The sequence below is a fragment of the Ornithorhynchus anatinus genome, chromosome 19, assembly GCF_004115215.2.
Source record: "Ornithorhynchus anatinus isolate Pmale09 chromosome 19, mOrnAna1.pri.v4, whole genome shotgun sequence".
NCBI lineage: Eukaryota > Metazoa > Chordata > Mammalia > Monotremata > Ornithorhynchidae > Ornithorhynchus > Ornithorhynchus anatinus.
The window spans coordinates 421,814-431,837 of NC_041746.1; the positions used below are offsets into that span (position 1 = coordinate 421,814).

Here is a 10,024-nt window from a genome sequence, read left to right on the forward strand (position 1 = left end):
TTGTCTGCTGCGAGACTACGGGCAAGTCATTTCACGTCTCTGGGCCTCAGTTACTTCATCTGTAAAATGGGGATTGAGACTGTGAGCCCCAGATGGGACAGGGACCGTGTCCGTCTCTATTTGCTTGGATCCACCCCAGTGCTTTAGTACAGTGCCTGGCATAAAGTAAGCACTTAACAAGTATCATTATTATTATTAGCATTATTACTGGGATAATTATCATTATTGCTGTGATACAGTCTTTTAATAATAATAATAATAATGATGATGTTGGTATTTGTTAAGTGCTTACTATGTGCAGAGCACTGTTCTAAGTGCTGGGGTAGATACAGAGTAATCAGGTTGTCCCACGTGAGGCTCACAGTCTTCATCCCCATTTTCCAGATGAGGTCACTGAGGCCCAGAGAAGTGAAGTGACTTGCCCACAGTCACACAGCTGACAAGTGGCAGAGCTGTGATTTGAACTCATGACCTCTGACTCCCAAGCCCAGGCTCTTTCCACTGAGCCATACTACTTCTCTTGACGAATTGTACACTTCAAGTGTGTAGTACAGTGCTCTGCACTCAGTAAGTGCTCAATAAATATGAATGAATGAATTACTGTATAATAATAATAATAATAAATGTTGGTATTTGTTAAGTGCTTACCATGTGCCAAGCATTCATTCAGTAGTATTTATTGAGCCCTTACTATGCGAGAGCACTGAACTAAGCGCTTGGAATATACAATTTGGCAACAGATAGAAACAAGCCCTGCCCAATGACGGGCTCACAGTCTAATAGGGGAGACAGACGAACAAAAACAAGACAACATAAACACGATAAATAGAATCAAGGGAATGTACACCTCATTAACAAAATAAATAGGGTAATAAAAATATAATAGGGTAATAAAAATACTGTTCTAAGCACTGGGGTAGATACAAGGTAATCAGGTTGTCCCACGTGGGGCTCAGAGTCTTAATCCCCATCCTCCAGATGAGGTAAATGAAGAAGCAGCATGGCTCAGTGGAAAGAGCCTGGGCTTGGGAGTCAGAGGTTATGGGTTCTAGTCCCCGGCTCTGCCACTTGTCAGCTGTGTGACTGTGGGCAAGTCACTTCACTTCTCTGGGCCTCAGTGACTTCATCTGTAAAATAGGGATGAAGACTGTGAGCCTCACGTGGGACAACCCCATTACCCTGTATCTCCTCCAGCGTTTAGAACGGTGCTCTGTACATAGTAAGCGCTTAACAAATACCAACATTATTAAGTGACTTGCCCAAGGTCACACAGCAGAGAAATGGCGGAGTCGGCATTAGAACCCACGACCACTGTATGGAGGGCGCTGCAGGGTTTGTTCTATGCCCTCTAGACCGGAAACTCTTTACGGGAAGAGAACGTGTCTGCTAATTCTGTTGTACTGGACGCTCCCAAGCGGTAAGTACAGTGCTCTGCGCAAAATAAGCGCTCAATAAATACAATTAATTGCTTGGAAGGGCGTGGCCGACCCGGCCCGGTTAGTCGTGGTAGTGCACCCAATCTCCACCAGAGGGCAGAGTTCCCCCAGTGACGGGGATTCCCAGCTCCGAATAATAATAATAATAATAATAATAATAATGGTATTTGTTAAACGCTTACCATGTGCAGAGCACTGTTCTAAGCGCTGGGGGAGCTACAGGGTCATCAGGTTGTTCCACGCGAGGCTCACAGCTTCACCCCCATTTCATAGAGGAGGTAACAGGCCCAGAGAATAATAATGTTGGTATTTGTTAAGCGCTTACTATGTGCAGAGCACTGTTCTAAGCGCTGGGGGAGATACAGGGCAATCAGGTTGTCCCCCGTGAGGCTCACAGTTAATCCCCATTTTACAGATGAGGTCACCGAGGCACAGAGAAGTGAAGTGACTTACCCACAGTCACCCAGCTGACAAGTGGCCGGATCTCTACCGGGTGTGAGCGGGTAGGGGTGCACGCGGATCTGTGACTGGCCGGCCTTCGGGCCCTGGGTGCCAGGGTCGCGTTTGGGGCCCAGAAGGCCCCAGGCTTTGCCCCCTCTCTTGGGGGCGCAACCCCTACCAGCAGCCTCTGCTCCAGAGAGGCCACCCGTTTTTTTCCGGGGGCGGCCACAGGAAAAACGGTGGTTTCACCTTGCACCGCACTGAGGTCTGTAATGATAATAATCACAAGGTGAAGCTTTTTTCTTTCCCAAGTGCCCCCACAGCCCTGTTCTCACTTTATCCTCACCACATCCCTGGGAGGCAGGGAGAGGGAGATATACTGAGAAGCAGCGTGGCTCAGTGGAAAGAGCCCGGGCTTGGGAGTCAGAGGTCACGGGTTCGAATTCCGACTCTGCCACTTGTCAGCTGGGTGACTGTAGGCAAGTCACTTAACTTCTCTGTGCCTCAATTCCCTCAACTCTAAAATGGGGACTGAGTCTGTGAGCCCCACGTGGGACAAGGGCTGTGTCCAACCCGATTTGCTTGTATCTATCGCAGCGCTTAGTACAGTGACTGGCACCTAGTAAACGCTTAACAAATACCATCATCATCATTATTATTATTAATCCCATCCAAGCCCTTATCCGAGCAACCCAGGGAACTAATAATAGTTGTGGTATTTGTTAAGCGCTTACTGTATGCCAAGCACTAAGAGCTGGGGTGGATACAAGCAAATCGGGTTGAACACGGTCCCTGTCCCACATACTCTCGATCCTCATACTCTCGATCCTCATTTTACAGATGAAGTGACTGAGGGCCGGAGAAGTGAAGTAACTAGACCAAGGCCAAAGCACAGACAAGTGGGCAGAGCTGGGATTAGAACTCGTGACCCTCTGACTCCCAGGCCCCGTGCCCTATCCACTACGCCGTGCCATCCCAGGGGGTTTTCAGAGCTTCTGCTTGACCGTGGAGACGAACGGGGAAGACCCCCACCCCCTGCGGGACCCATTCCGAGACGCCGGCGGCCGGACGGCTCTCCGGTCGCCGGTCGGGACAGGTCTCGGCTGGACCCTGGGACTCTGCTGTCCGATTCCCGCAATGTTCCCCCAGATGGGCCCGTCACCGCAGGAAGCCCGTGCCAAGCGGGGCAGAAGTTAAATCAGCCACGGAGCAGGGGTGGGAGCGGAGGGGTGGGGAAATAGGCCTGGAGGGAGGCGGGAGTGGGGACGGGGGGGAGAGGGCGAACTGTCCACCGGAGAGGTGATTCCTTATCAGGGCTCGGGTCGCCCTGCCCGAGAGCCAAAGTCAATAGGCTGAGCCGTGGCCACAGCGATCCGAGGTGTAGGAAACCCAGGGGTCCCGGGCGGGCGAACCGGACCCGGGTGACTCACGAGGGGCAGGGGGGTCTCAGTGGGGCGGAGAGCTTCCCTCTACACACCTGCTTCTATGGGAAGAGAAGAAGCCCTCCAAAACCCAGAGAGTCTCCCAATGTGCCCAGACGGGACACTTGCCCCTGGGGAAGCGGCCACAGCAGCCAGGGCCGCCCACAGCGGACCCGCTCACGGACCCAGGGCCATCCCACCGACATCGACGAGCACCGAAAGGAGCACCTAGCTTAAACACTTAGGCAAATTCTTCCCAAACGGACCACTGACGAGATGCCACCGGCTCTCAAAGAAGTCACCATCATCACCGTCTTCCAGAAGACAGGATAGAGCTCAGATGGTGGCAATTTTTATATTCTCCACTTCCGGCAAGTTCCTAGCCAGAGTCCCCCTGGGCCAGCTACGGAAGAATTCCACCTACTAGATGCTCCCGGAACCACAGCGAGGCTTCAGGCCGCCCAATGTGGCCCAGCGGACTTGATCTTTCCCACTGCCAGATGCAGGAAAAGAGCAGGGAAGAGCACCGAGACCCCTCACACTCTTCACAGGCGCTGTGAAAACATTTGATACCTTGGGCCACCAAGGTCTCGACTACTTCCCAGCAGCGTGGCCTGCCAGGTCAGCGCGGGGTTAGAGCCCTCCTCAAATTCCACCTCCTCCAAAGAGCCTTCCCCCCGTTAATCATCCATATCCCTCCAGTCTCCTTTTGTCCCTATGCATTTATTTCTACGTACTCCATCGCCAAAGGAGTAAGTCTGAGATAGGTTTTGACTCTTTTGCTGAAAGGTACAACACCACAATGTGGACACAGCACCCACCCTCCCTCTTCAGTTCGGCACTCTCCGCCCAATAGGCACACAGTACAGTGCTCCGCACGCAGACACACAGTACAGAAGGTTGAATAAAAAGGGGGCAAGAGGGATGGAGGGGAAGAGGCAGGCAGGTTTCGGGGCACAGCCCCGTGGGTACCAGGAGCCGCAATCCACACCCTGTATCCTCATAGGTAGGGTTCATTTAGTGCCCACCAAGCTCTGGTCACTGCTCATCCTGCGTGAACCGTCCTCTCAGTCCCGTGGCTCCAAAAAAAGTAATAATAAAGAGGACCCCAGACGGCCCAGGCTCTTTCCACTGGGTCACGCTGATGTCCAGAAGGATGGACTGACGCTCCGTCTCCCCGACTCTAGACTGTAATCTCACTGTGGGTAGGGAATGTGTCTGTTTACTGTTGTATTGTACTCTCCTAAGAGTTTAGTAAAGTGCTCTGCAAACAGTAAGTGCTCAATGAGTATGACTGACTGAATGAATGAATGACATGCACATCCCAGGCCTCGGCGAGTCAATGTGTAACGCGAGGCCGAGCCCGCGCCTGCGCCGTGAGGGGCCCAGAGCCCCGGACCTCTGCCCGGAGGCTGCGGGGGGGTGAGGGCCGGGGGCCGCCTGGTCACCGCCTGTTCCCGTCCCCCCCATCTCCGGCCCCGTCCATCCGCGGGTGATGAAATGCTCTGCCGGCCGGACCAGATATAAATCGGTCAGTGGAGGCGAGAGGCAGGGACGGGGCCGTCAAGCCGCCCGAGTCACCGAGTGGGGCCAGGTAACCCGGGGTCGGGATTGGGGGGCGAGGGCCGGGCCAGGCGCTGAGCTCAATGCTGGCCCGGAGTGGGGAGAGCTGACCGGAGTCGGCTCCTTTCCTGCCCGCTGTGCCGGGAAACCTAGAGCGGGGCAATTTTCGGAGCTGGAGTCGTCACACCTGGTCTGACTGCAGATGTCAGGCCGGAGCTTCCGGGCACGGGGAGACGCCAACTCCCCGCAGGGCCCCGGGGCGAGGGGACCGGGCTTGGCCCGGGTTGGACCGGCTGGGCCCCCAGAGCTGACAACTAGAGGGGTCCGGGGGGGGGTGACGGCAAGCCGCGGGGAGGCCGAAGGAGATGGGAGGAGGCCGAGGGAGGCCTGGAGGAGTTGGGGTTGGAGGAGGTGGGGAGAGAACTGTGGAGGTGAGGAAAGGCGGAGGACACGGAACACAACTTCTCCCACGCAGATTGAGGGCTCCTCTCCTGCGGCCACACCTGGGTGGAAGGCAAGAACCCCTCTGAAGAGCCAGGACCGCTGCCCGGTGAGTCGTGACCGCCTGGGCTGCGGAAACGTGAGCCTGGGCCCGGGATGGGCTGCGGCGCGACCCTCCCCGGGGCTCCCTCTGCTCGTCCCTGTCCGCTGGGCCCAAACTCGTCACTCGCCCCGTGGTCAGTGACGGACCATCCGACTCCCCCCTTCCTCCCCCCCAGTGACCAATATGGACCATATTAACACTCGAGACTCTGCCCGCTCCAACCCCGACTCTCTCCGCAGTGACTCATCACGGACTATGCTGTGCCCACTCCTACTTTGAGACCGTAAGGCCCTTGTGGGACAGGGATTCTATCTACCCCGGCATTTAGTACAGTGCTTGGCACAAAGTAAGGACTTAACAAATAGCTACAATTACCATTCCTATTACTACCAGTCCACACACCTGACTCTCCCCTCTGTATCACTGACTCTCCCTCCGGTGACCCAGCGTGGACCGCCCAACACCAGTGTCTCTCTCCCCTACCGTCTCCGATTGCCACAGTGACCCCGACTCTCCCTCCCCACGCCGCCCCCAGCCCTCTTTGTTGTTCTAGGAAAGCCGCAGCAGAGCTGCCCCTCCCCCCGGCCGGAATGGCCCAGACCCTGACCCTGCTGTGCCTGCTGGGCTGGGCCGCCGTGGTGGCCGGTGACCGGGTTTACGTCCACCCCTTCCACTTCCTCACCAATGGCCCCGAGCGCTGCGCCGAACCCGGGGGCCCTGCCGCCGGGTCCCCCGCGGGCAAGACCTTCGTCCCGGTCCCCATCCAGGCCAAGACGTCCCCGTTGGATGAAGCGGCCCTGTGGGAGCGAGTGACCGCCCAAGTCGGGAGCCTGGGTCCGGAGGATCAGGAGCGGGCGGCCGGCGTGGCGGCGCTGCTCAACTTCTTGGGCTTCCGGCTGCGACGGGCGCTGCGGGCGCCGCAGGATGGGCAAGGCAAGGCCCGCCAGGGCACGCTTCTGGCCCCCGCGGCCGTCTTCGGCTCCCTGGCCTCCCTGCACCTGGGAGCCTCCGGGACCACTGCCGGTGACCTCCAGGCGCTGCTCGGGGTCCCGCAGGAGGATGGAGGCTGCTCCAGCCGGCTGGACGGGGAGAAGGTCCTGGCCGCCCTGCGGGCCGTCGTGGGGCTCTTCCTGGCAGGGGAGGCCGGCGGGGCCGGCGCGGGAGACCCCCGCCTGCGGCTGTCCACCCTGGTCGGCCTTTTCACCTCGCCGGGGCTGCATCTGCGTGAGGCCTTCTTCCGGAGCCTGCAGCCCGCCGCCGCCGTCACCCACGCCCGCTCCTTGGACCTGGCCACCGACCCGGGCCTGGCTGCCGAGAGGATCGACCGCTTCGTCGGGGCCGTGACCGGCTGGCCCAGGAGGCTCCCTCTGACCCCCAGCTGCCCCGATGACACCCTCCTCCTCAATACTTACGTCCGCTTCCAAGGTAAGGCTTCGGGGTTCCCCAAGTCCCCGCCTCCCCGACACACCCATTCCCCACCGTCCCGGCGGGGCTGGGTCTGTTCTCCCCATCGGATGGGGGAGATGGCCGCGGCCCAGAGACGAGATGTGACCCGTCCGGGGTCTCCCGGCCGACCGGGGCCATGTTGGGACTAGAAACTGGGTCCCCCCGACTGCCAGCCTCGGCTGGTACCCCAGCAAACCGGGCACAGACCGAATGGCAAGGCCCGCAGTTTCGGGACCTCATCCCGTCCCGTCCGGCCTCGTTCGGGCCGGCTTTCTCTACACGCGGCCACTCTCTCTCACTTGCCCAACCAAAGCCGGAACCCGGCTACTGGCCCTAGAACACGGTCCTGGGAAGCAGCGTGGCCTAGTGGAAAGAGCACAGGCCTGAAAGTCGGAAGACCTGGGTTCTAATCCCAGCTCCGCCACGCGTCTGCTATGTGATCTTGGGCTAGTCGCTTCACTTCTCTGTGCCCCGGTTCCCTCATCTATGGAATGGAGATTAAATCCTATGCCCTCCTACTTACACTGGGAGCCCCACGTGGGACAGGGACAGTGTTCAACCTGAATATCTCATATCTACCACAATGCCTACAGCAGTGCTTAACAAAGCAAGTGCTCGATAAGTACCACAAAACAAACCAAACAAATAAAGGGACCAGCTGGGCGTTCCTCCAGACCAGTACTGCCCACTCTGCAGACTACAAGTCCGCCCGGGCAGATCAGTCTGACCGTCTGCCAGGCATTGATTCATTCTTTCATTCAATCGATCGTATTTATTGAGCGCTTACTGTGTGCAGAGCACTGTACTAAGTGCTGGGAATGGACAATTCGGCAACAGAGACAATCCCTTGCCCAACAGGAAGACAGGTTTCTCGTGGGCTTCCCGCCGGCCTTCCCTGACCTCTCTGGGCCGCAGTTGAAAGCTCAGAGGGCCCGAAGGTGGCCTGGAGAGGGGGGGTCGGATCCCCTTCTCGGCTCTGGCTTCGGACACGGGAGGCCCCCGCCGCGCCCCAAGAACCGAGAGCACGATTGCCAGGGACTGACCTCCCCCGCGCGTCTCCCGCGTGCCTCCGCAGCGGCGATCGGCGGAGCGTCCCGGCTGGTGCAGCCCCAGGAGTTCCAGGTGAACCGCACCTCCCACGAGCTGGTGCCCATGCTCTCGGTGACCGGCACCTTCCAGTACCGGCGCGACGACGCGAACAACTTCACCGTCGTGTGGGTGCCTCTGGGGGCCAACGCACGCCTGCTGCTGGTGCAGCCGCACCCCGGCATGGCCCCGGAGCAGGTGGAGGCCTCCCTGTGGACCACTGACTTCCCGGCGTGGCTCAACCGCCTGGAGCCCAGGTACAGCGGGGGTGGGACGGGATGCCGGAGCCACCGCCCTTCCCACCGCAAGGGTCCGGGGGGCAGGTGGGAGAACCCGGGACCCCGCCTCCACTACCACGCATCCTTCGACACTTTCCGAGCATCCGGGGTGGGCACACGTGGGGCTGAGGACCTGGGGTGGGCGCACACGGGGGAAAGGATAGGATCCCCGAACCCACTAGGGGCTCGCAGTCGAAGAATCAGAGAGATCGGGTATCTTGTTCCCCATTTTCAGATGAGGAAACTGTGCCCAGCAAAGCTAGACGCCTAGCCCCAGGTCCTACAGAGAGCCGGTGGGGGCGCAGGGCTTTTCCTCTCTTCTTACCTCGACACTACCCCCACAAGTCCTGCCCCAAGGCTATGCCAGCCCTTCTCTTCATCCTGCCCCAGCCCAGCAGGGCTAAGCTCCAGGATTCCTTCAGAATTCCGCCCCTTCGGCCCCACCTCCCGAGGACAGAGCTGACGCCTACGTTCCCGGGCTTGGAGGCGGCTCTGGGCCCCGTGCCGCACACCCCACCTGTCAGGGGCTCCCTCTACCTCCGTGACGTCCCCTTCCCCACCCACGGTGGGGCCGCGATCTGTTGCCAAAACGCGGATGGGGTGGGTGTCCCGTCCAGGACCGTGCACCTGACGCTGCCCAGGCTGACGATGGAGAGTGCCGTGAACCTGCAGGACCTGCTGGCCCTCTCCAAACTGCCTCACCTGCTGCACCGCAAGGCCAACTTCCGTGGGATCAGCGAGGACGACGTCCGCGTCGGCAAGGTACCCCTCCGACCGCCGCCCGCCCCCAAGTCTAGGGGGTCCCGGGGATGGTTGTGAGGCGGGTGGTTGGGCTGAGGTCCCCAGCTCCCCGGCTGTGGGGACAAAGTCACCGTTCCCCCTTAGCTGTCAGGGATGGACACAGCTTCGCTCGTCCCAGATCTCAGTTTCCAAGCGGTGCACGATCCCGTCCACTCTCTAGACCCATCCCATCCTCTAGCTCCTTCCCCCACTCCCACCATAGCCCCATTCCACCTCCTGCTCGGAGCAAACAGTGGCCACCTAAGGGCAAAAGGGAGACATGGGGCAGAAGAGCCCCAGAAGCAGTCAGGACTGAACGGGAGTACAACGGGACGGGAGACGGAGTGGAGGGACAGAGTGCGTTGTGACAGTCAGTACGACCCCCGAGCTGTCGGCCACCCGAATTCTACGCCACAGACCCTCCCGGGCGTTGGCTACCGCGGAGCCACGACTTGGCCGCTGACTCCCGTCTGCTGCGTGTCTTGCAGGTCATGAACACGGTCCTCTTTGAGCTGACTGAGAGCGGACCTGAGGCGCCAGAAGAGCCCACGTCGGCGTCGGTGGATTCTGAACCCCTGGAAGTGACTCTGAACCGACCTTTCCTGTTGGCCGTTTACGAGCGGGTCACCAAGGCCCTGCTGTTTCTCGGTCGGGTCACGGACCCGCTGCGTGGTGTGTGAAACCCCCAGATCCGCACGGAAACCGATAGGTACGCCCACGCGTGCACTCACGCGAGGATACCAGGCCTGGGAGACTCGATCCCTGGTTCAGCCAAGGCCGCCAGAGAAGGGCGGACTCAGATGGCGGGAAGGGCTCGAGCCCACATTAAAAATTGCCGAGTGGCTGGTGGAAACGATTTGCTTTTCCTCCTTTCTAGCGGCCGTTCGTCCCCAGCTTCCGTGGTCCCTGCAGCAGGATGGCCTGCCTGGGGTCGGCTCCACCCCAGCTCCACCGTTCAAAGCAGGGCGGACCTCAGTGAGGAGGTGGCTTCGGCCCGGGCTAGGGGGCTTGGGCTGCGATTCTTCACTT

The 10,024-nt window shown here is 59.3% G+C and overlaps 1 protein-coding gene across 1 annotated transcript; it reads left to right on the plus strand.

Moving 5' to 3' along the window:
- The first annotated feature begins 4,706 nt into the window (after nt 1-4,706).
- AGT (angiotensinogen) lies at nt 4,707-9,851 on the plus strand. Its single transcript, XM_007664735.3, has 6 exons — nt 4,707-4,892; nt 5,337-5,411; nt 5,941-6,830; nt 7,927-8,194; nt 8,833-8,977; nt 9,484-9,851. Exons 3-6 carry the CDS (start codon nt 5,996-5,998, stop codon nt 9,673-9,675), a joined length of 1,440 nt encoding a protein of 479 aa, XP_007662925.2. The 5' UTR covers nt 4,707-4,892; nt 5,337-5,411; nt 5,941-5,995; the 3' UTR covers nt 9,676-9,851.
- Nucleotides 9,852-10,024: the final 173 nt, after the last annotated feature.